Raw genomic sequence first — 24,782 nt, forward strand, 5'->3', positions numbered from 1 at the left:
AATAGGGTTTAAACTAAGCTTTTCTTTCAATGACATTATTGTTTTCCTCCTTGAATCAGCTGTGTTGGAGCAGGGAGCGATCTAAAACAGGCAGGACAAGGGGGGATGGTTTATCTATCTTCCCAGGGTCCTAACCCCCTAACCCTTACCCTAGAACTGGGGAACTTATGACCCTTTGTCATGTTGCCATTATACGGCATATAAATCTGGGGAACATAGGCCCCTGGGAACATATCAATGACTCCAACAAGGGGGACTCCAGGAGAGGTTTGGGAAACGCTGTGTTAGAGACTGCAGTAGGTCTTTTAACTGATTTTGAATTTTTACCTTCCATGCACAGTTGCACAAAGTTCCTGCATGCTTTAGGAGCCTCCTTGGACCACAACTCGATGTCAATGTCACCTGCTGAGGTCTTCAACAGGACCTGAGAAAAGATGACAAAGTGGGGATATTTAAATAAGAAATTATAACCAAATTTTCCCATTTACATAGCCAGCAAAGCGAGTAAAATGTTCTAACATTTCATCTGACACAAATAATGTTAGCTACAGGACATACAATAGCGGTTTAAAGTATCAGTGATTTTATTATAATTATAGAACTTATAGAACAGTAGAGCGTACAAGTGCAATATATCATTTGCTGCATTTTAATGTTGCTAAACGTCTTCTCAACGTTATAAACTCTAAAAGTAAAGTTTATATTGAGGGCTCTTGTTTGAAATGCACATACAAGGATTAAGTGGAAGTTAAAATGCAAAAAATCGCGCTCACCTTTCCATTTGTTGGTGGCTCTTGAATATATATATTGCTCATTCTGCCGCTGAGGTCGTGTTTGTCGTTAAAGCATGAAAATTATGTTTACTTAAACATAAAACGGTAGCTAGTATTTGTTTATATTAGCTTGCTTTATAACTGACAAATATCATACTTTTCTGTCTACAGCCATCTTGGCTATACATGTGAGCTTATTGTTTACTTCCGACTACGTGGGGTTTATTAATAAAAACATTGTTTATTATTTTTATTTCTTCGTACATTAACGTTTAAATCAGTTACTTGGTTTTCATATTATATTCAGTGAATAATTAATTCACATGGGCATCAACGTGCAAATGTGCAGGTGACAGAACAATCCCAAGCAATATTGTAGACTCCCCTAAAGTTGACTTTTGGTTTGATCCAAGTGTTCCATGACAATGTACCCTCGGAAACAACAGAGTACTTTTGTTCCACTACAGCTAACACGGTTGAAATACGTCAACTTGAATGGTTAAAACCTGATACAGACATTCTTAAAAAAACACTAATTAAACTGTTGTCCACGTGTTGTAACGTTGATTTATGGTTAGACCGGTAGAACAAATATTTTAAGCAGTGGACGTTGTTGCTCATGTAAATGTTTATAGCGAGTAAACAGCCCAATATTATTTAATACAGTACAACCAGCCTATAATACATTCTTCAAATATATTTTAGTAGCAAATAATTTGTTGGCTTTAAGAAAATATTAAGGAGTTTTAAATCAGAAGGAGATAGTTAAGAAGTCCAGGCGTCGAACGGAAGTACCGTAACCCAGAAAGGACAACACGGAAGCTTGGTAGCAATGGCGGCGGCTGCAGAAAACAATGTGGAACTTAAGCGAAAAGCAGATGATGATCATGGTGGAGATGGAGATGGCGACGGAGAAGGCGACGAATGGATCGGACCCATGCCAAACGAAGCTACTAAGGCCAAGAAAAGGAAAGGTTCGTTTCTGGCAGTTAGATTCTTCTTCTGCTGCTACTTCACCTGCTAAACAATGCTAATCATGCTAACCAAAGTCCCGCTAACTTCTGGATGGTTTTGTTTTGTTTTGTTGTTCTCAGTACTCGAATATGAGCGTGTCTATCTGGGCAACCTCCCTTCAGCTGCAATGTATGAACGGAGCTACATGCACAGAGACGTTATCACACACATAGTTTGTTCCAAGTAAGTGGATTTCCAATAAATTTGACCATTGACTTTGACACAGTGTATTCTACTCTCTAGCCCTGTGGGACAACTTTCCTCGTTTATGGTGGCCACTTACATATACCTTATTCAAAGATTCATTATCATGCTAAACTGATATAGGAAGTTTGCAGAGTAACAGTGATCCAACTTCTCTGCATTTTTCAGGTACAGTTAAAATGGTATATCTCATATATTAATGTCACCAATGTACAGTATATACCAGGCTTTTAATTAGGTTGTTATGAGATAGACTGAGTGCCTTTATCTATCTGTGATGATTAAGGAATCTCCCATCATTGTTCATTAATTACACCCACCAAGTTGCCAAAAGCTGAACAGTGGTTTATGATGCCCCTGAACCCCTGAAATAACGTAAAACCTCCTACACAATGATGACTACATCTTAACATATTTATGCATGTTTGCATGCCTTTATTTCTCTCTTTGCTCCCTAAGTAAATATTCCTTTTTTTTCAGGACAGACTTCATTATCACGGCCAGCCAGGATGGTCATGTCAAGTTTTGGAAGAAGAAGGAGGATGAGGGAATAGAGTTTGTCAAACACTTTCGAAGTCATCTCGGTATGCATTGAATTTATCACAATCTTTCTGTTTGTTTATTACATGGCAAGGGGCAAGAAGGGATAATATGCTGCCATAACTGCATTTCATTTTAGTGTTTGCATTGTATACTCAAATACAACATGTAAAGTATGGTACGATGAGTACTGACATTGTTCTTGCATATCCTGCAGGTGTGGTAGAAAGCATTGCAGTCAGTGCTGAAGGGGCCCTTTTCTGTTCTGTTGGTGATGATCAGGCTATGAAAGTATTTGATGTTGTCAACTTTGACATGATCAATATGCTGAAGTTGGGGTGAGTCTAAATTACACAGTAATTATACTTCTTGTGTAATGTGTACACACGAAGGACAGGAAACGTTTACAAAGATGCAGCAGCACCTCTGTCCCAACATGATTTGTTTCTCTCCTCTGTGAAGCTTTCAACCAGGCCAGTGTGAGTGGGTCTACAATCCTGGGGATGCCATTTCCACAGTGGCTTGCTCTGAAAAATCCACAGGCAAGATCTTCGTCTATGATGGAAGAGGAAGCAATCAGCCCCTCCACGTCTTTGACAAGATGCACTCCTCACCGCTGTCCCAAATCCGCCTGAATCCCAAATTTAGAGTCATCGTCTCTGCTGACAAAGCGGGGATGCTGGAATACTGGACTGGCCTCCCAAATGAATTCAAGTTCCCCAAGCATGTCCACTGGGAATACAAAACAGACACAGACTTGTATGAATTTGCAAAACACAAAACCTATCCCACCAGTCTTGCATTTTCTTCTGATGGTAAGAAAATGGCCACCATTGCATCTGACAGGAAAGTCCGGCTCTTCCGCTTCCTAACAGGAAAGCTGATGAGAGTGTTCGATGAATCATTAACGGTAAGTTCTCACACGTCGTTCAGCTGGGATCTTTACTGATGTGGCTAATTCACATGCTTATCACACCTACTTTATATGTTAGATGTTCACAGAATTGCAGCAGATGAGGCAGCAGCTGCCTGACATGGAGTTCGGGAGGCGAATGGCTGTGGAGAGAGAACTGGAGAAGGTGGATGGTATTCGACTGACAAATATCATCTTTGATGAAACCGGCCACTTTGTGCTCTATGGGACCATGCTGGGCATCAAGGTCATCAACGTGGAAACCAACAGGTACGTTCATATGAATGTGGAGAAAGTAAGCGTGCTTCAGGGTTTTCCCCAGAAAATTGTTTATCCTATCCTGACGTATCTGGCCTCATGATCAGTTCAGTTAGGAAATGATCTAAACAATAGCCACACTCATTAAATATGTGGAATTTGTTGTGTGAAATAGCACCACTGTTCTTTTTCCCTGAAGGTTAATGTTTTATTTCATGAGTGTATTAATTTTTTATTATTAGGTGGACCTCCTTCACTATGAAACACTGCAGGAAACCCTGCACTTTTCCGAGGGAAATATCAGTGGAATAGTCAAATAGATAATATAAATTAAAGATTAGACAGGGTCAAAACAGAAAGCCGAAATCAGTATAATTTAGTCAACACATTTAAGAATCTTCATTACATTGCCTTAAATAAAAGCACACGTGAAATCCTAATAAAAATAATGATAATCTTTGTTTTTAAAACATTATTTAAAAACAAAGTTACAAAGGGCTTTATATTAAAGATACCATATTGGACTAGATTAAACATAAAATACGGTCAAACAAATTGACGTAAAGTTAAATAAAAAGACAACTCAAGTAAAATCAAGTTAACAGACTTCAAATCAGGCTGCACAAAATCTGATAGAATTGCCTCAGTGATCATTGGTCACTTGAGGCAACGTCAGTTGGGTCTGAGTTTGAAAATTAATTAAATCTGGGGGTGGAGTTAGAAAGAAGTGACCAGACCTCTGTAGCCTGCTCCTCCTCTCTGCTGCAGGCTAGCGGCTCCAGGCTACATTAGTGATGTAAAGTACCTAGTTGAGGTCAAATATCAAATAAATGTTTCTGGATCTTGTCCCCCAGATGTGTGCGGATCCTCGGGAAGTTGGAGAACATTCGTGTGGTCCAGCTGAGTCTGTTCCAGGGAGTTGCAAAGGCCACTCACGTGGCACCCACTGTAGAGATGAAGGCATCCGACAACCCTGCCTTAGATAACTTGGAGCCTGACCCCACTATATTCTGCACTGCGTTTAAGAAGAACCGCTTCTACATGGTGAGATAACGTTCAGCGACATTCAAATTAAGATGATACAGCTAAATGTTTTTGTTCTGCTGTCTTAATACATCATTATTTTTTTCCTAACTTAAGTTTTCTAAGAGAGAGCCAGAGGATACAAAGAGTGCAGACTCGGACAGAGACATCTTTAACGAGAAGCCCTCGAAGGAGGAGGTGATGGCTGCCACACAGGCTGAGGGCCCCAAGAGAGTGTCTGACAGTGCCATCATCCACACCACCATGGGAGACATCCACATCAAGCTTTTCCCCGTGGAGTAGGTTTTTGAGAACATTATGGCTTTGTTCAGAAGTCTTCTTTACACTTTACAAGATATTAACAGTACTTTGCTCTGTTGTTTGTAGATGCCCCAAAACTGTGGAGAACTTCTGTGTTCACAGCAGGAATGGCTACTACAATGGCCATATATTCCACAGAGTAATCAAGGTGAGTTTTCTTATCTGGTTACATATTCAAGCAAGAATCAGTTATCTGACTCTGCATTAAGCTGTGTCTAAATCTTTGTCTTTCTTGTGTGCAGGGTTTTATGATTCAGACAGGAGACCCCACAGGCACAGGCATGGGAGGAGAGAGCATCTGGGGAGGAGAGTTCGAGGACGAGTTCCACGCCACGCTGAGACACGACCGCCCGTACACGCTCAGTATGGCGAACGGAGGCCCCGGCACCAACGGCTCGCAGTTTTTCGTCACTGTTGTACCAACTGTAAGTTGCCTCGTTAGTAGTTCACAAACTCAACTAGAGCCACTTTTCCATAAAAGTTGCAAAGACATCTGATGAAGTTGGACAGTTATAACATTTCTGCAACACTTTCAACGCGGCACAAGTCTGAACTGAATGTCATCAGATTCACATAAAAGCTACAGCAACCCAAGATCAAATATGCATAGAGAGGTTGAATGCATGTCTGCCTTTTTAAGAGCACTGTAAAACATTTCTCACTCAAAGGAATAGTTCGACATTTTGGGAAGTGCGCCGATTCGCTTTCTTGCTGAGAGTTAGATGAGAAGATTGATGCGATTCTCACGCCTGTACGGTAAATATGAAGCTGCAGCCAGTTAGCTTAAGGGGGAAACAGCCAGCCTGGCTCTGTCCAAGGTTAAAAATGATCAGCCTACCAGCCACCTCTAAAGCTCGCTAATTAACACGTTATGTCTTGTTTAATCTGAGCAAAAAAAACAAAGTGTAAAACCAATCATTTGTGGATTTACTTTACTTTTGTACTGATTAAATAAACAAAATACGACGTTTTAATTAGTGAGCTTTAGAGGTGCTGGTAGGCTAATTATTTTTTCATTTATTTTATTGTTTCCCCCTACTTTCAGTCTTTATGCTAAGCTAAGAAAGCCATCTCCTGGCTCCAGCTTCATATCCAACAGACAGATGTGAGAGTGGTGTCAGCAGTTCCAAACTGACATCTTGTCATTTGTAATTTGGCGTTGTTGGACTGTTTAAATAGGCAACAGAAAGTTGGATTCTAGCTAACACATGATTCAATTGATGAGGAAATGTATTTCGAGGGGCCACTAGTGAGAAGCGTGGGTGAGCGTCTCTCGTGCTCACAAGTCATTAAGGCGTCAACTTAGTTTAAAAATCTACCACTGACGCAGCCTGTAAGAGAACAGAACACTGGGCTTCCTGCACATCATTATTTCCAAACTCATCGCTGTTCTCCAGCCGTGCCGCTGCGTCCCGCTCTCGGCTGTAACTGACGCCTGTCCGGATGACAAAAAAAACATTACTTAACAGACCGATGAAGCCAGCAACGTTTCAGATTCCATGTTTAAAAACTGCTTAAAATATTTGTGATTTTAAGTATTGAGTAATTCATCGATGTGCATCTGCATTCCCCCCCCCAGCCTTGGCTTGACAACAAGCACACTGTGTTTGGAAGGTGCACGAAAGGCATGGAGGCAGTCCAGAGGATCTCCAATGTCAAAGTTAACCCCAAGACCGACAAACCATATGAAGACATCAGCATTATCAACATCACCATAAAGTGATCGTATGTCTTATCATGTCCTGTACAGTGATGTTTTTTTTTTTTTTTTTTTTTTACCAGAATGTTATTAAATAATGCTTGAGTATGATTGTAGTAAGAATTATTTGTTAATGTTCAGTTTAATAATAATTCTTAACGTGTAGATTGCAAAGCAGCAGAAACCAAAGCCACATTGTTAATTACCTCAAAGAAAAAGCTACCACCCAGACAAATAAGGTCAATTAGTTTATTTTACAGCGTCACATTATGAATAATTTACAAAAGCCGTTATCAAGTCCACTGGTAACAAAGGTTTCGATGCGCATTGTGCTTCTACGTTTCAAAAACAAATATTTTCATAAAGTACGGGGAAAGGCTTTTCACACGTGCATTTTTTTATTTGTATTTTTATACATAGATACATGTAGTAAACATTACATAGCAATGAATAAAAATTAGATCAAACTCAAATGATGGTTCCTTAATAACAAGACAAGTGTCAGTGTTAGGTTTAATGTTTCACTAAGTTTCACATTACGTTATTACTGAAGGCTGTTGATTAAAGGTGTACCATCTCCAGACAGATAAGCAGGACTTGTGAGATGTTTAAATAGCAATATTTTCACAAGACTTTTTTTGCAGTGAGATTAATACTCCGAGTCTAATAAGAAACAGCAGATAGTTAATTTGCTTCCAAATGAAAACGGGTAGTGAGGCAGCAAACAAGTGCATTCCACAAATTCTGCGTGCAAGACACTCCACCCAAATGGAGGCAGAATCGCTGCATAGAGACTCTGAATTTCTCGCAATAGCCTCGTATCAAAGTAACGTCCAACTTCCCACTCATAAATAAGTTCAGTAAACAGTTTTTTCTGTAACAGAAAACACTATATTCAAACCAAAACTCTACTGGTGCGCCATTTCAAGACCAGCTGTGGCATTAAATAGCTTCATACAGTACACTTAAAAAAAAACTTAACATAACTTAAAAGACCCCATGAAACATCAACTGCTATTGCTAACATTAGATATCAAGGCAAAGTGAGAAAACTGCCAAAATCTGAACATTTGACCATCAGTTTGAAGCCACTGGAAGTCCTCTGAGTTCATTTAAACCATAGTGAACATTTCTGTCCATCTCCCACTTACCTGCAAATATACTGAATTTGGCTAAAAGGTCATTGAAGTTATTTCTCAGGATTATCTAATGTGTTGTCAAAGTCTACTGAATCAACAAAAGGTACGTAAATTATACTATTACAATACAGACTACTCTGCAGTCTTAAGTTAAGATTACTGTCACATATAGTGGTGGTTATGATGAATAACGTGAGAGAAAATACGGATAGAGTCCGCTCTGGCAGGGCACAAGGAGCATTTTTAACATTTTACTGAACCTAAGTCAACTAGCTATAGATACTAGATAAACAGCTTGTCCCTTGAAAAAGGTTAGAAGACAGAAAAACTAAAGTAAGCAGCAACGTGTTAAACCTTGTAAGCGGCCTTCAGAAATGGAGCAGGATGGGAGTTTGTAGTCTTATCTCAGGTTTCGGGGCCAGTGAGTATATTTCTCGGAGGGTGGGGTGACAGGTAGGACAGACTTTAAGATGGTTTTGTAGTTTCCATGTTCTGATTCAGAGAAGCTAGAGAAAGTATTTACATCTTTGTTTTCTTTGCCCACAATGATGTGCAAAGAAGGAAAGATGAGGAGGGCAGGCTTAGAGCCGCAGTCTCGTCTTGAAAGTAAATGTTTGGAAGTGGTGGGGAAACCGATGGACATTCCTCAGAGGCTGGGGTTTGGGTTCAGTCGTTAGGGGGAGAGTCAGACGTAGAGAGAGGGGTGACATTTAGGCTACGTCCAGGACACCGGCAGCCACCAGCTGTCTGGAGAGCCAGTCCAGCCCCTCATGGAGGCCCATCCCACTGCGGGCGTCGCAGCCCTGAATGTGCCAGCTTCTCCCACAGCACAGCTTGTGTAGGCTCAGCAGCTCCGTCATCTCCTCCACAGACACAGCGCCTGGAACATCCTGCAAACATCCAAACCGATGATCAACTCCGTCTGAGCTAAGACAAGGTCCTTTATAATTTACAGAAATTCATTGTGCAAGTATTTTGTGCATCTCTGTCCATATGTGCCTAATAATATTGTGCGTCAGTCAGACGTTTACAGGGTATTATTCCAGTACCTGTTTGTTTGCAAAGATGAGCAACAAGGCATCTCTCAGCTCCTTCTCTGTCAGTAGTTTGGCCAGCTCACTGTGAGCCTCCATGAGTCTGTCCCTGTGGCAGCTGTCAATCACAAACACCACCGCTGCAAACGCACAACAACAAGTGTCATGTCAATATGATGCTGCTAAATCATCAAGAATTAAAGAGAAAAGAAAAAAATGATACGTGAATTAAAAAAATATACCAAAATAAGATTGTTTACACAGAAGTTCATGTTGAACTTAATAGAAATGATTTCCTACAAGGGTGCATTTTAATGACTTATTACTGAAGGGCTGTTGTTTGTCTTACTAAACTATAGTTCAGCTACTGGACTGGATTACTGAAATACTGTGCCTATAAAAAGTATTCACCCCTTTTGGAAGTTTTCAAGTTTTATTGTCTTCCAACATTCAATCACAGTAGATTTAATGTGTCTTTTTTTGACAGTGATCAACAGAAAAAGACCCTTTAATGTCTAAATGAAAACAGATCTCTAAAAAAGTGATTTAAATTAATTACAATCTAAAACACAATACTTGTTTGCATAAGTCAGTATTTTGTAGATGCACCTTTGGCAGAAATGACAGCCTTGGTGGATACTTAAAGGCACTGTGTATTGTATATTTTTGATGCGCATCAAATAAACAGAAAACAGCCTCAGATGGTGCATTTGCACTGAGTCACTATGAATGTAGAGTCACACATCTGCCTACAGGAACTCTGTATTTACACAGTGAAAGTGATGATGGAGTTTGAAGCTGCAGCAACCAAATCAGACTTCAGAACCCGTGTTTCCCTGATTGGTCAGAAAACATGTCCAACTAGCCATATATCCATCTATCCACATCTCTAAGCGGCAGCAGACCTGTTAATATCACCCACTGAAAGGAGCCAATTAGCCAGTTTTCAAGTAAGTCACCTTTTGTTGCATTTTTATACTGATGTATAATTCATATGTTGCAATAATAAATAGTATTTTTTTTCTATCTGAACTGAGCTCAGCTGTACTTGACCAGATGCTCCAACATGATCAAGATCAAATTGACAGTGTTTTGCTGCCTTCGGGGGAATTTCTGCTTACTGAAACTAAAGATATATTTGATTTAAAATATATATTTTGTTCAATGTGCTTAAAAAAACAACACATGAAAATGTGTTGAGCTCACAAAAACTTTAAATGACTGCACTTTGCAAAGGAGAATTTTATAGTCCACCAGAATGTGTCAAAATTCAACAGGATTTCCCCATGCTAAAAGAGTTTCCCCTTGGGGATCAATAAAGCATTTCTGATTCTGATAAATACAGCACAGTACATTGAAAATGTCAGTGTGACATTTAGACAATAGAAAACAATATATTCAAAGAATGTAGAGCACAGATAATACCTTGAGTGTTCAGATAATAGTGTTTCCAGAGGGGTCTGAGCTTATGTTTTCCACCCACGTCCCAGATGGTGAATTTCAAGTTCTTATATTCAACTGTCTCCACATTGAAACCTTTAAAAAAAAACAGATTGAAAACAAGCTTTATTTACAACAATACTAAAGAGACGTGTATTCTTGTGGTTGAAATCACGTGTCATAACTGGATAAGTAAACTGATTATACTGTAAATGCATTTACCGATGGTTGGGATGGGTTGCATGAACTCATCTTGTTTCAGCTTGAAGAGGATGGTGGTTTTTCCAGCTCCATCGAGCCCAAGAGTTACTACACGGATCTCCATCTTTGGACCAATGTGGACCCGGTTGTCCTGAAACCGTAACACATTTTCATCTGGATTGTTGCATATTGGAACAAGCTTTTTACTATTAGTGACAGAATTCTTGGCAGATCTCCAGGAACAGCTGTGCGTGGGCACAGTGTGTACCTTAGTGAAGGTGACAGGGATGCCAGCATCCAGCTGAATGTGATCTGCCAGCTCTGTGAACTGGTGCTGCTGCTTCTGAAGCGTCTCCAGCAAACAGTTGATCTCCTGCTTTGACAGCACAACTCGGCAGTCATCCTACAACAGGAAAGAAGCACATACGTACATCAGGCCTGTATCAGCCTGATACTAGAGGCTTAATCTGCATCTGTATCATCAGTGTATTCATTGAACTTACGGTAAATGGCAAATGGACTGTAGTTATGTAGCGCCTTTCTAGTCTTTCCGACTACTCAAAGCGCTTCACACTACATATCACATTCACCCCAATCACACACATTCATACACTGATGGCAGGTGCCAGCGCCCCTTATCATGTCTCCTACCTGTTGAAGTGTTTTCTCACAGTGCAGGCAGGCAGTGGAGACCTGAGACAGCAGGATGGTCATGTCCTCCTGCTGCTGCCTCAGCCAGATCAGCCTCTCCCTGACGTGAGCGTCCACCACACTCAGCGCCATCTCCTCCTGCCGACACAGAGTCTCGTGGAGGTCTGCGAAGTAAGCTCGGACACAGGAACGTGCGCTCTCTGCTGTGCCGGGGACCTGACGAAGACACGGAGGATACGTTAAAAGCACAGTCGTTTATGTTTTAGATGAAAAGAAGTCCTGTGTCGTATCTTACATGTTCAGTGTGTGCCATGCCAACTCCGTCCTCTACTATCTGCTCTCCACCTTCTATTTGCTGCACGATGCCCACCAGCTTCCTCGAGTACTCGGACACTTCGTCTGTGAAGGTGCGGATGCAGTGGGCCATGTCCAAAATGGATGCACGGATCTGATTCGCTTCAGTCTCAAGAACAGCATGCTGAAAAGAAAGTTGGGGAATACATGAGCATGTCTCTTTGGATGAGCATATCTAATGTGAGACTGGTTACTACAACTTATTTTGAGCTACCTTATGTCCCTGGTGCTTGCCGTACTCCTTACACACACAGCACATGAGGGGCCCAGACAGACAGGCCTCCTCCAGGCAGACAAACTCGATGGCGTGGACCTGATGCTGCGGACACAGGGTCTTCTCATGAGGCTTGTCAGCCAGCGGCACCCGACGGTGTTTGGCCAGCGTGCGAGTGGAGTGGGTGAGCTGGGAGCACTCGGCACACAGGTGGGTGGCGCACACGGTGCAGTACATAGAGGCTGTGTGGCTCTCGTCCTCATCACAGCGAATTATACACTAGTTGAAAAGAAGAATTGGGAATGAAAAGGTGCAGTAGGTGTGAGGGCGACTTTGCAAAATACAGTAAAATCCCAGTTTTCTTACTTCCCCCATTCCTTTCAGGGCATCCTCCGCCATTCCCGACTGGTTGGTAGCTCCATTCTGGAGTCGCTCCAAGAGTTCAAGCAGAGCAAAGTTTTTCTTCAGACCCCAAACTCCAGAGTCCCCTAAAGAGATAAAAAAAAAGAAAACACCTTAAGACAAAATGACAACGAAAGGTGAAGAGTTCCACCCTCCATACAGAGAAAACTGGATACACCAACTTCTGCAGCAATAAGTATGTTTACTGTAAGAATTAAACAATTTTGTAGTTGTTATTTTGTCCAATGTGGACAAACGGAAACGTCACTACAAACTATAGCCTCAAAATAAACACAAGTTGAATCAATACCTCCCTGACATGGTCTCATCAAACCATTGATTATAAGCTTCTCTCCTGTCTGGATTATTCAAATTTGTTTGTGCAACTCTGATTTAGAGCACAATTCATACCGTATGTGCTTCAGTGATAGGAAATCCTTCAGTTCCTGATGCAGATTTCTTTGTAAAACTGTGCTGGTATCACCATGACTCACTACTGGCATGAAACTAACTGTAAAATTTGATTTTTAACACAAATAATCAGGCCTATATTTAACTTTTGACACGTCTACAATCACATCTACAGACAACTTTCCAGGACAAATAGGGGCTTTCTAATCAACTTTGGTTGGATGTTCATATGTTGTCATAAATTCATTCAAAGGCAGAAAAACCCAAATGTTGTTATAAGGTTCTCTGATTGGTTCTGGGAGTTTTGTGCCTTGCTGGTTTGACTTGATTGGATGACAAGTCAAGGGAAGATGCACTACGAATCTTCTAGACTTTCTCCAGACAGACAAAGTGTCAAACAAAGCATTAGAAACTGGTTCACATAATCCTTCGTATCATGGCAAGATATGCCTGTATACCTCTGTGCCTGCTATATCACCGTTACGCTCATGGCTTGTCAGACTTGACATATAACCAAAGTATTGAAACTGGCCAGGACATCACAATATAAAAAAAAAGATGCCTAAAATTTTAGAAAGTTCAGACAGAACTTTCTAAAATACATAAATCCTCTTACTCACCCAGCTCAGTGACCTGCCTGTCGAAGGGGCAGCGGACCGCTCTACCATGGAGGGGCAACCGGGTCAGACAATCATGGCACACTGTGTGACCGCAGAGCAAAAGACGAGGGACCTTGTCCCCTTGGAGAGAGAAGACGTCCTCACACACACCACACTCGAGCACCTGTAAATGAATATACAATATACTTGATGAACTTCCACAAAAAGCCAGTCTGTAACAGCCACTGAATTCTGAAGACAGAGGGAAGAAATATTTAATAGCTGGCACTGATTTCACAGTTTATGTGTGTACTAAATGCAGAGGGATGCTCTACAAGGAGCCAGAGAATATGAGAGTCAATTACATTAAGAGTCACTGAATATCTCAGTGTGAGGTGCAGTCACCTTGACTCACATTATTTCAGATGGTTAACCCTTCTGATTTCTAACTGTGATCTTTAAGCACATGCTATGTTGACATCTGTTAAACGCAGTTTTAAGAGAAGCTGGTCCTAACTTGCATGCACGCTGTGCAGCGACTTTTAAAATCGATCACGTTACCGAGCTATGCTACCACACAGAGGAGCTGCAGGCGACCACAGCTAGCGCTGGTAAACCACCCAGCACTGTTAGCATACTGCAGGCACAAAGATCAGCCTTGTGATTTTGCATACATCTAGCTTAGTTAATTATGAAATAAGTACGCAATAACATTCTTCTGATACAACTTTACTGTGCACGTATCGAATCTAGATGACTGTTTGGCATCCACCGCCGCCAACGCAGCAGCATTCACCCAAAATCAGACGCTACGAAGGAAAGCCTGCCTGTCGATCCTTCGTGCAAACCAAATACCAAATAACATAATGACTGCGAACGTAATCTAGTTGTGGATCTTAGTGACAATATTACAACCTTAACAGTGTTTCCATGAGCTCCCCTCCCATGTCGGATACAGGGCTCCATCGTCGCTACGGCGCCCTGCTTGTTTATTCCTGCTGCAGCAGCGGCCATTCTTGGACGACAGCGCAGATGACTGAGCAGGTGCGAGAGGAGAATCTCGCAAGTACTTCCGGTTTCGCTCTGTAAGCCCTGTTAGCATACAACGCTCTACTTTCGTCTTCCCTCCGTAAGAAAACAATAAACTTAATTGTTGTGTTGCAAATTTGAGTTTGTTGACACGATACCGATAGTGTAACATAAATTTCACCTCTCGCAGATAGCGAGAAACATTGCGATGTAATCTACTTCCTTCTTTGAAACGCATGCGTAGTAGTTTTTTTTTCTGTTTAGCCAACTCAAACTGTTTACAAAACCAAATAGGCACCACAATACACATTTCCTTTTCTGACCTGTCAGATTCAGACAGAAAATCTACATGAAAAGACAAATGAATGAATAAATATATTTAAATAATCTTGTAATAACATGTCATAATGATGAGGGGTTGAGAATAATCAAAACATTTCTGAGGAATCACATACATAGCTCTAATACTACTTATAGGGCCTATATCTTAAAGATTTTTGAAAGATAATAAAGTCATTCTTAAATGCTAACGTAAAAAGCATCCGTATTATGTGAAAATATTTTGCAAGCAACACTATATTGTTTAAAAGCTATTCAACCATATAGATTCCAGATAACTGAATGAAATCCACAGCCATAAAAAGTGTCATGATGTTTCAGCTTTACAAAATATGCAAGTGTTAGATTCAGCTTCGGATAAAGGAAGTTATCACATGGGTATATTTTGTTAATTGTTTTAAAAATACTATATAATTTTAATCTTTTCAGTCAAAACAAGGGCAATGAAGCTGAACAAATATAAGCAAACATATAATATAATATAATATAATATAATATAATATAATATAATATAATATAATATAATATAATATAATCATGCTGACTACAAATCCCGTAAGACGACACGGTTTGTCTTTTGGTGATGACGTATTTTTGGCGCGCCTCGCCTGGCTTAACTGTTACTGGCTAACGATACTCTAAACGCTCATCGCAGCTAATGTAGCGGTAGGTATTTTTCATTTTGATAAAATAGTCGTTTGATATGTTAACCGGCTTCGGGTCTGTTGGTCATGTGTTTGCTAATATTTGAAACAAGTTACTCCATGTTTTCACTCTGGGCGGTTTGCTCACTGTAGCAACATCACAGCCTTATTTGTGCAGGTGGATTAATCGAGTTATTTTAATTTACCTCATTTATTCTCATTCATCCTTCCCGTCCACGTCCACTCTGGTAGCCATCACTGATGTCTCAACAACCACAACAAACGGCGCCCTCCGCCCCTGACTCCCCGGCGCTGGTGGTCACCAGTAACGTGCAGAAATATGCTATCAAGAAGAAGAAAGTCCTCAGTGCTGAAGAAACTGAGCTGTTTGAACTAACTCAGGCTGCGGGGGTCACTGTGGACCAAGAGGTCTTCAAGTAAGTGTCACATAACCAGCAGACAGTGGTAGAATCTAACAAAGTACATTCACTCAAGTGCTGTACTTAAGTTTAATTTTGGGGTACTAATAGGCCTACTTGGGTTTTTCTTCTACTCCACTACATCTCAGGGAAATATTGTACTTTTTACTCTACCTTTCAGGTAAAGATTTTACATAAAAAAACAAACACATGATAGGCTTAAAAAAAGATTAAACCAGTGGTTTCAAACCTCTTTGGTTTGTGACCATGATGGTTTATGTTTTATGAGTCTGTGGTGGCCAGTGCTATCCTGTATGCTGTTGCATGCTGGGGCAGCAGGCTGAGGGTAGCGGACACCAACAGACTCAACAAACTGATCCGTAAGGCCAGGGACGTTGTGGGGGTGGAGCTGGACTCTCTGGCGGTGGTGTCAGAGAGGAGGATGCTGGCCAAACTACACGCCCTCTTGGACAGCGTCCCCCACCCGCTCCATGACGTGCTGGTCAAACAAAGGAGCACCTTCAGCGGCAGACTCATCCCCCCACAATGCACCACAGAGCGCCACAGGAAGTCATTCCTGCCAGTGGCCATCAGACTCTTTAACTCCTCCCTCTAAGTGTCAGTCTGTGTGATCCTAAGTCATTAAACTGGTCATTGATCATTAACATCTCTGCAATACTTGAGATAATTGAGCAATATTCTGTGGTAATACTCCTGTGCAATATACTCTGTTTTTAGTTTAAAATTCCCTATTTATTGATATTGATATTTATCCATACCTCTACTACTGCTGTGCAATATCCTCCGTCTCATTATAACCTTAATAAGCTACACTTGGCAGTTCTGCGCTATTACTGTATACCATATTATTATCATCAACTGGTAAACCCACTTTGTACTTCAAGGATTTTCAATGCAGGGCTTTTACATTGTTGTATTGGTACTTTTACTTAAAAGATCTTAATACTTCTTCCACCCCTGCAGAAATGGGACTGTAGTGCATATGGAGTAATAAACAGGAGGAAACCCTGATTTCACATTCTTCCACTTCCTCTTCTTGCCCTCCCAGGATCATAGTGGACCTGTTAAAGATGAATGTGGCTCCTCAAGCAGTCTTCCAGACTCTGAAGGCAATGTGTGCAGGCCAGAGGGTAGCTGAGAGCTGCGGCGGCTGGGACTCTTCAACTGCCTCCCACGCCACAAGCATCACCACGGCACCTACAGAGGCCAGAGGTTAGTGTCTGCAGCGTGAACAGTGACAATTAAATGACTACAAGATCACAGGTGGAAGGCTAGTTTTAAGGGTCATCATATAGAAGTGGTGCAGGTGCAAGAAAACCAACATGAAGGTGAGGAATATGGCCATACAGTCCGCTCTAGTAGGCTTTTTTCACAGCAGACTTGATATAGTAGGGAAAGCACAGGTGTTCAGCCATCATTCATTTCATTATTTACACCTGTGATTTTTTTTTTCTGCTGTGACGCGTCTAAATACCTGCTGTGAAAAAGGCCTGTCAGGCAAAATAAGTGAAAACTCCTTTGGGGGATGTATTATACGTGTGAGTTGTGTTTAGTTCAAATAACAAAAAGAGAGGTACCTAGAAGCACAATTTGTCATCACTGGATGGTTCTTGATGAATAAAAATAATTATTGCACTTTCAGGTCGGACTCAGTTCTATTTCCTCAGTCTCCGTTGTCTTTGTTTTGAAAGTATTTATTACAAAGACAAGACAGGCACCTGGAACCAAACCAAACACAACAGTGGTTACATGAGATTTGCTTAAAGTAACAATCTTTCCGACTTCATTTATACCCAAGAAACAAAGTCACAGATGGAGGCGTGTGCGTCTCTTCTTAGTTATCTTGTCTAAACAACACAATGCCTGTCTCCAAGAAACTGAGACGCAACGTCTTATACCCTTTCTGATGAGACAGTCCGAACCTCTTCACATGCTTAGCAAAGTAAGGGAAAGGACAGGGTCAGTTAACCATGACACTGCAGAAACACACACATTGTACCTAAAAATAATCTTTTCTACCCCTGTTCAAAGTCAGGACTGTCATTAGACTTTTTATAGCTGCGTACCATCGGCTTTTTTCGTGACAGTTTGGCTTGTGATAGCAGGAAAAGCACAGGGGTAGCTAATAACAGTAACGATGGCTCAGTTCCATTGACTTGTCCTTGTTGTGTTCAAAATCACTCCTTTGTTCACTCATTCACTCCTTTCTACTTACGAGACACTCTGTAATTTACTGTATAGTGAGGCAAAAATGTATTGTCATCAGAAGTGAACGGTAATGTTTATTGGATTGTTAGCAGAAATTATTGTACATGCCTCAGATTTCGGACACTCAAATAAAATGGCGGATAGTAATTATAGTGCACTATATAGTAAGTCAGGAGTGATTTCAGACACGGCCCTAGTGAGCCAATACCAGGGCCCTGGAACAGGCTAAACTAAATGAAATGCAGTAATTATTAATTACACCTGTGCTTTTCCTGCTATGACATGTCAAAGACTGTGCCTGACATCACTTCCTATTTACTATATAGTACACTATATTTTTTGTCTGCTGAAATTTGAAATCTGTGCACTATTTAGTGCATTCATATAGTGCCCTTTCCACAGTAGAATGAAGAAAAAAAAATAAAAAGCTGTGTCCCAAATCCAAACTACACACTAATTCTAAACAGGTTTCTTTTGAGAGTTTTGTGGTCAAAACAGCTTATAGAACTCCCCAGACAACAAAAAATAAACATAAGATTTTGGGGAAACATTTTGCTTTCTCTTTGTGAAGTTTCATTGGCTGTGGTATTCTTAAGTCGCAGTTTGATTGACGTCCAACGGCACAAGTATTGTATCATCTCCCGATAGTATAAAACCTTTAAGTATGTTGAGTTACTGTTAAGATTAGTAGCCTATATAGTACATATGGTATAGGGTTAGTATGTAGTATGGAACTGGGACACATGAGTACTGTAGTGTCCGTGGCACTACCCATGCACACTACTTTCTGCTAACAATCCCACAATGCAATGCGTTAGATGTGAAAATTACAGTTGTGCTACTCTGCACCTATAAGTGAAGACGCAAAATGATGATGATTATGATTCATAAGTGTCCGAAATCTAGTGATGTGCGGATGAAGCCTTATGAAGCTTTTGGCCTTTCTTTGTATTTGTGCAAAAGATTCGAAGCTTCAGGGTTTAAACCTCAGCAAACACAGGGACATCTGGTGGCTTGGGAACTGTATAGCAGCCCTTCAAGACCGGGGCCGAAGCACCGCCACACCTCGCTGATATGAACACTTTTAGTCTCACATGTGTGCGATAAAAGTCCAAGAAGCCTGCATGTTATTATTAAATCTGTATACCTTTTGTTCAGAAGTGCTGAATTAAATATAGATGTTGTTGTGCAATATGTTAAAGTAAAATAATTATGCGTTGTCCAAAAAGCTTAGATATAAAATATTTTTGCTGACACGAAATATTAATGTACCTTTTTGGTGTAGTTTAGTCTGAGTGCCACTGTGGGCTCATGTTTTTAAACTTCATGGTTGATATTTATGTGACATTTTATAGTCGTGATGTGATTTGGAGAGTGATATTCATTAAATTAGCCTATTGCATGAAGGTAACGGTGCTGTCAATGGCATCATATCCCCTTTACCCCCTCTAGTTGCTATGAGTTCTGGGGAAACACGGGAAACACCAGCTGATACGTCAGAAAGTGAGGAAGGAAGTCCGTGAACTAGTGAGCTAGCCACTCTGTTGTTAACTGTTGTTTGTATTGCTCACTTGTGATGGAGCCCGATTATTCATTGCTGTTTGCTGCGCCTTTAATAAACCTTTAATACATTACCTCGTCTGTGAACGTGATTTCTGCCTGAGTCATGTCGGATAGATTTTCATTGGCAATGGTGGTTGTTTAACGAGGAAGACAACAACTCCCATGATCCCACGCTACTTCACGACGTCATCAAACTACGTCTTTTGTTATTGTTTTGATTGAGAGACCCCTAGCAGCAGAAATGAATTACTGTGATATCAGGTGGAATGTTCTCATGATATTGTCTTTCTGTAGTGTACATTGCAATATTTCTCAATTATTCTCCTCTCTTCTTATCCCACGAATGTGCCGATCACATAGTTTAGCTGTAAAACTTTCTAAACTGTCAAAGTGAATAAAGCTTTCCAAAGCACCAGTGAGGTTTGAAGCTTTGGACGTCATCAGTCACGTGATATTCTTCATTTGACACAAGCTCCGGCACACTGTATTGAAACAGTGCGCTTCACAGAAGTGAAACAAGCTTCGGAGCTTCGGTATCATCCGCCCATCTCTACCGAAATCCCAATGTACTGCTCATATAGAGTTAACTGCTGAGTGTCTCTTATATAAGGAGTAGTGAATGAGGAAGTGATTTCAGACACAGCTAGAGTGTCTGCTGTGAAAAACGTTGCTAGTCTTGTCCTTGTCATATTAGGAATGTAACATTGTGGGGCGCCCCAGTAGCTCACCTGAGCACGCAACCCATGTACCAAGGCTGAGTCCTTACCGCAGTGGCTCGGGTTCACATCCAGCCCTTTGCTTCATGTCACACTCTCTCCCGCTTTGTTGTCTATCTTCCACTGCGCTATCAATTAAAGGCAAAAAAGCCCAAGAAAAAAAATAACCCAGGCATGTATTTTGGCAAAATAACTTTATTCACCTGGAGAGCCTCAAGAGGCTTATTGAGACCTTCACGTACAGCTGCAAATCAGCCCTTACTGTTAGAGCCCCATCAAATAATCCCTGTCGGCTGTCTCCAAAACATTTGGTTAGAAGTTGTGAGAAGACAGCAGAAATAACACAAACTGACTGAAACACCACTGGATTTGTGTGTGTGTGTGTGTGTGTGTGTGTGTGTGTGTGTGTGATCCCTTTCTACAGAGTGAAAGTGTAAAGACCTCAAGGTCTGCAGAGCACAGGCTCCCGGCTTTTCATAACAAAGTATAGAAAAGCCCACAACTTTCAGAATGTTTAAATGTTTTTTTCTGACTGACTTTACCTTTCAGTTTGCACTTGTTATTCTCCCTGTGCTCTTTGCTTCTCCCTTCCCTTTTCAAGCATGTGAAATATTCACATTCCTCCACTTAAGTACTGTACATACTATTGTAGAGGTCCTACACTCTGCACTGCCTAATCCCCCTCACTAACTAAATACCTTCCTCACTCCACCCCATAAATGGAGGTGAACTGAAGACCAAGGCTATACAATAGATACCGAAAGTAAAAAAGAAATTGATCTTCACTGTGTGCATGTCTCTGTGCTTTCTAATTTCTTTTCTATCCCCCTTGAATTCTATTTTTCCTGCCCCTCTTGTTTCCTGAAGAAGAGGACTCTTTGGTCTCTGGAAAGAGCCCTAAGCCTCCTGCAGCTGCCCCCTCAGCGTCTGGCCCCAGAGCCACAAGGGTCAACACTAAGATTGTGGTCTACGGCCCCCAAGACGCTAGCTCTCCTCACTCTCAAGGTCCCTTCTGGTGCACTGTGTCCTACACCTCCATCTGTCCGCTTGCTTGCCTTTCTGACATTATAAGTGTTCTGTGTGTTTACTAAATGGACCAGGATTGTGCCAAAACGACATGCTGTGCTTTCCTCATTTCATGATTATGCAGAGTGGAAACAATGTGTGTATGCATGTGTGTGTGTATACATGCATGTGTGTGTGGACTAGGAAGGTAGAACCTTTCACCTGGGTGTACTTAAGTGAACATATTCACTGCACAAATTATGTTTTTTTTGGGGGGGGGGCTTTAAAGTGGCTAGAAAGTTATAAAATTATCCTTAAGTTGTTTGAACTTGTCTGATTTATAAGGATTATAAGGAGCAGTTGGCTGCATTTATAGGGGTAAAGAAAAAATAATTCACCTAAGAAATTACATTTTTATTTAATTCACCTAAGAAATTACATTTTTATTTTCAGTGATTCTGAATCAATTCACAAATTACAAAAATAATTTCTTGCATGTTAACGTTTTCGTTCCCCCTCGCCAAATATGCTGAGCCAACAGAACGGAGAGCATAGAATTCTATACTGTGAGCAAACCGTGCAATCACATGTAGCTGTTCAGTATGATGGAGGAAACCTTTATTCAGGCAGCTCCATCTCCAGTGAAAGCAGGACTTGGACACATATTGGACTTGATACTCTCCTGGGGAAAAAGCATCTTGACATGACTTATACAATATGCACTGTTGGGGTACTACTTTCAGAATCTTACTGCAGGGTGCTGCACACTAACATATTAAAGATAATGAGTCAGTATTAGTATTAAAACATTAGTTTTTAGTCTGCTGTAATATGAAACATAACTGGCAGTTAAAGTAACTGGTCAAAGTCATTGCCTGAGCAAAACTTTGACAAATAAAACAGACAAAATTGTTTATTTGGAGAAAGTTACGGTAACAACTGTAATCATTTGAAACATAACCTCTCCAATAATGTGAGCAATGCATCTCTGAGATAAATCATAACATTTCATCATACAAAACTAAAAACACCTAATTGAATTAAACATCAATTTTCAAATCAAAAACCAATTTTTGGATGCAATCTTTACCCCAAGTACGGGATCGTAAAAGAGTCCCACTCTTACTCATTAGATATTAGTTGTTGAAGTGTAGTTTTGAAAATTGTGTGGGATTGTCTGCCTCACGTGTCCCAGTCTCTCATCAGCTCTTGATGTATTTTTTTTTTTTACCACTTGACACTATAATATTTACATGCAGTGTTTATTGACGTTTCTCTCATTGGTGATCATATACCAGGCCTGCCTGACTTTACGTATTGTTTGTAGATGTGTGGAGATTCATCCAGGTCGTGAAATATTTCTCGAGAGCGGCGTAACGTTTGCTGAACTTTGGCCACAAGTAACAATTACAGGATAATTTTGAATACAGAAACACAGTTTAACATTAGCCAGTAGAGAAGAGTCGTAAAGTCAGAAAACTGGTTGAAAAATGTCACTTACACAGCAATATCTATCTAAAGTTTGCTAACGTTAGCCACCGTAAGCTACTGGTCATACAAACCCAAGTCAGGCTGTAATAGCAAAGCCCCTGAGAGTATTGAACTGAGCAAGGGTGTGTTTTATTACTTATGAATTTAACTTTTAATTTGTAAGAGGAAAAATTTGTAATTTCTTTTTTCAGATGCCACATAAGCAGTCTCTTACTGAATTATTACAATTCATGGTTGCTAAAAGCCCTTTCTAGTCACTTTATGGTACTTGCTATAGTCACGTGTGCAGTGTTGATGTGCAGTGCTATAAATTGCAATTAAAAGAAGGTAAGACATTTGAACCATTTCCTCTTCTGTATGTTGAATTTATATTTTTTTATTTGCATCTTTTCCTTGTCATCGCCCTTTCCATTTTTCAAGTGCCATGTTGTTTGGAAGATGTGAAGCAACGAGAATAACTTAACATTTGCCTGCTCCTTTTAACTTGGTGTGTTTTCTTACTTTGTGTCAACAGTGCGCAGTAAAGCTGGAGCGAGCCACAGTGAGAAGAGCAGAGAGGCTTCCAGCCAGCGGGTGCAGCGGCAGCCCAGTGCCACTAGAGGGCAGAAGACCAAGAGCTCTGGCAGCAGTAGTTCCTCCTCGCAGATAAACTCCACATAAGACTCAGGTCAATATGAGACCATTTGTAAATATGTTGTTGTCTTTACATTTAATTTATCTGTACGTCTTACTGTGTAACCTGTTTTAAATGGTCGGTTCTTCAAATTACACCAAAAAAAAAAAAAAAAAACCCAAATATGTTTTCTCACTATTGGAATTTTGGTTTTATTTGCTTTGGTTTTGAGATAACTGTTGCCTCTACCTCAGTACAATGGAGGTGAATGGAATCTTCTTTGTGCTGCTTAAAACATTGACATTTTAGTAAATCTTTCCAGAAATAATGTCCAGATAACTTTGGATCAGGGGTCTTCAAAGTATAACACTGTGGGCCCCCCCTCAGAGACAACTGCGCGGCCCTAACACCCCTGTCTACTCAAATGTCAAATAAATATTGATACTGAAACATGAAAAAAGTTAATAATGGATTTGGTCATTGTTATTCATTGTCTTACTTTGATATGGGGGATAATCACGCTCTCAGTTTTGGAACTACAGTTCCCTCAATGCTTTGGGACATGTTGCCATGGAGTTATGCTGTGGTACAACTTGAGTCCCATTTTTTAAGCCTGTACTTGTTTACATTTTGGCAGATGGGCGCCATAAAAAGTATGCTGAATTAGTCATTAGCAGTTCCTGTTTACAGTGTACCCATGGAAACACAGCCAACTATCACTGGCTTACTCTGATACTGAAGAAACCGTTTATCTGAGATAGACATCGGAGCTATGATATCTTAGGAAAGTTTTAAGTCACACTGAATCTAAAAATATGTATATCAAAACAAATTGCGACAAGCGGGAACTAAGGGTTTTGAAGTACCAACTGCCTTTCATCTCATGCTGTATCTTTGCCTCTCCTAACGTCTCTGATCCACAGACCTCACTGTGAACAGTTTTCATTGGGACCATTTCTGTGGTTCAACATACAGTCGTTCCAATGAAAACTGTTCACAGTGAGGTCTTTGATGAGAGACGGATATCTCAAAACCTTGGAAAATAAAATAAAAGCTACCTGCATGACCAAATACATACCACCGATATTAAGTGAGAAAATATGTTGTTTTTTATTTTATTTAGTTTTTTCGTAATTTGGGTAAACAAATCCTTTTTAAAGTTCTAACATAATGTAAGAAGGTCCAGAGTGTCTCCTCATTCTCGTTCTGGCAGGTGTTACTGTAAGTGAGGAAAGCCTTTTGTCTGGTTGCCATGAGAATAACGGAAAAGAAAAGAACTATTTAGATTTTCTACTGAAAAATGCAAATGTCTGTATTCAATGTGCAACTTTTTATATAATGATTAATCTTTAATAAATCCAACAATAATATACCTACCAAATTTGAACCTTTTTATTGCATCATTTTTGTTAGGGATGCACCAATCCAACTTTAATTCTCCTGTTAGACTTTCTGATACCTCACCTGTACTCTTTTCTCCAATTTTGAAGATCTCCTCCACACATGTTGAAAGACGTATAAAAATACTCTTCTTTGAATAATAA

At 40.4% G+C, this 24,782-nt stretch overlaps 4 protein-coding genes across 6 annotated transcripts in view; 2 read left to right on the forward strand and 2 right to left on the reverse strand.

The window, feature by feature from the left end:
- cwc27 (CWC27 spliceosome associated cyclophilin) overlaps positions 1-995 on the reverse strand; it is a 30,359-nt gene extending 29,364 nt beyond the window's left edge. The window contains exons 1-2 of the mRNA XM_044174489.1: positions 774-995; positions 328-424 (exon numbers count right to left, since the gene is read on the reverse strand). Of these exons, the coding sequence (XP_044030424.1) occupies positions 328-424; positions 774-815 (139 nt within the window). The 5' untranslated portion in view covers positions 816-995. The remainder of the gene's footprint in view (positions 1-327; positions 425-773) is intronic.
- Positions 996-1,416: 421 nt separating this feature from the next.
- ppwd1 (peptidylprolyl isomerase domain and WD repeat containing 1) lies at positions 1,417-7,721 on the forward strand. Its single transcript, XM_044174486.1, has 11 exons — positions 1,417-1,747; positions 1,868-1,970; positions 2,472-2,575; positions 2,749-2,869; positions 2,994-3,441; positions 3,524-3,714; positions 4,557-4,746; positions 4,843-5,024; positions 5,113-5,194; positions 5,289-5,471; positions 6,626-7,721. Exons 1-11 carry the CDS (start codon positions 1,606-1,608, stop codon positions 6,767-6,769), a joined length of 1,890 nt encoding a protein of 629 aa, XP_044030421.1. The 5' UTR covers positions 1,417-1,605; the 3' UTR covers positions 6,770-7,721.
- On the reverse strand, positions 6,981-15,545 carry trim23 (tripartite motif containing 23). Of its 2 annotated transcripts, none has more exons than XM_044174488.1 (11): positions 15,409-15,545; positions 13,212-13,374; positions 12,145-12,266; positions 11,779-12,057; positions 11,506-11,688; positions 11,211-11,426; positions 10,828-10,962; positions 10,581-10,710; positions 10,344-10,454; positions 8,934-9,058; positions 6,981-8,774 (listed from the first exon to the last, which is right to left on the reverse strand). In XM_044174488.1, the coding sequence occupies exons 1-11, from the start codon at positions 15,421-15,423 to the stop codon at positions 8,595-8,597; spliced, it is 1,659 nt and encodes a 552-aa protein (XP_044030423.1). In that variant the 5' UTR covers positions 15,424-15,545; the 3' UTR covers positions 6,981-8,594. The 2 variants fall into 2 exon arrangements, with proteins under 2 accessions (XP_044030423.1, XP_044030422.1); XM_044174487.1 differs by lacking the exon at positions 15,409-15,545 and adding an exon at positions 14,106-14,376.
- On the forward strand, positions 15,464-24,782 carry mzt2b (mitotic spindle organizing protein 2B). Of its 2 annotated transcripts, XM_044174490.1 has the most exons (4): positions 15,464-15,639; positions 16,691-16,854; positions 20,997-21,134; positions 23,140-24,782. In XM_044174490.1, the coding sequence occupies exons 1-4, from the start codon at positions 15,464-15,466 to the stop codon at positions 23,283-23,285; spliced, it is 624 nt and encodes a 207-aa protein (XP_044030425.1). In that variant the 3' UTR covers positions 23,286-24,782. The 2 variants fall into 2 exon arrangements, with proteins under 2 accessions (XP_044030425.1, XP_044030426.1); XM_044174491.1 differs by lacking the exon at positions 20,997-21,134.

This window comes from Siniperca chuatsi, linkage group LG18 (assembly GCF_020085105.1).
Source record: "Siniperca chuatsi isolate FFG_IHB_CAS linkage group LG18, ASM2008510v1, whole genome shotgun sequence".
In the NCBI taxonomy this organism is placed as follows: Eukaryota; Metazoa; Chordata; class Actinopteri; order Centrarchiformes; family Sinipercidae; genus Siniperca; species Siniperca chuatsi.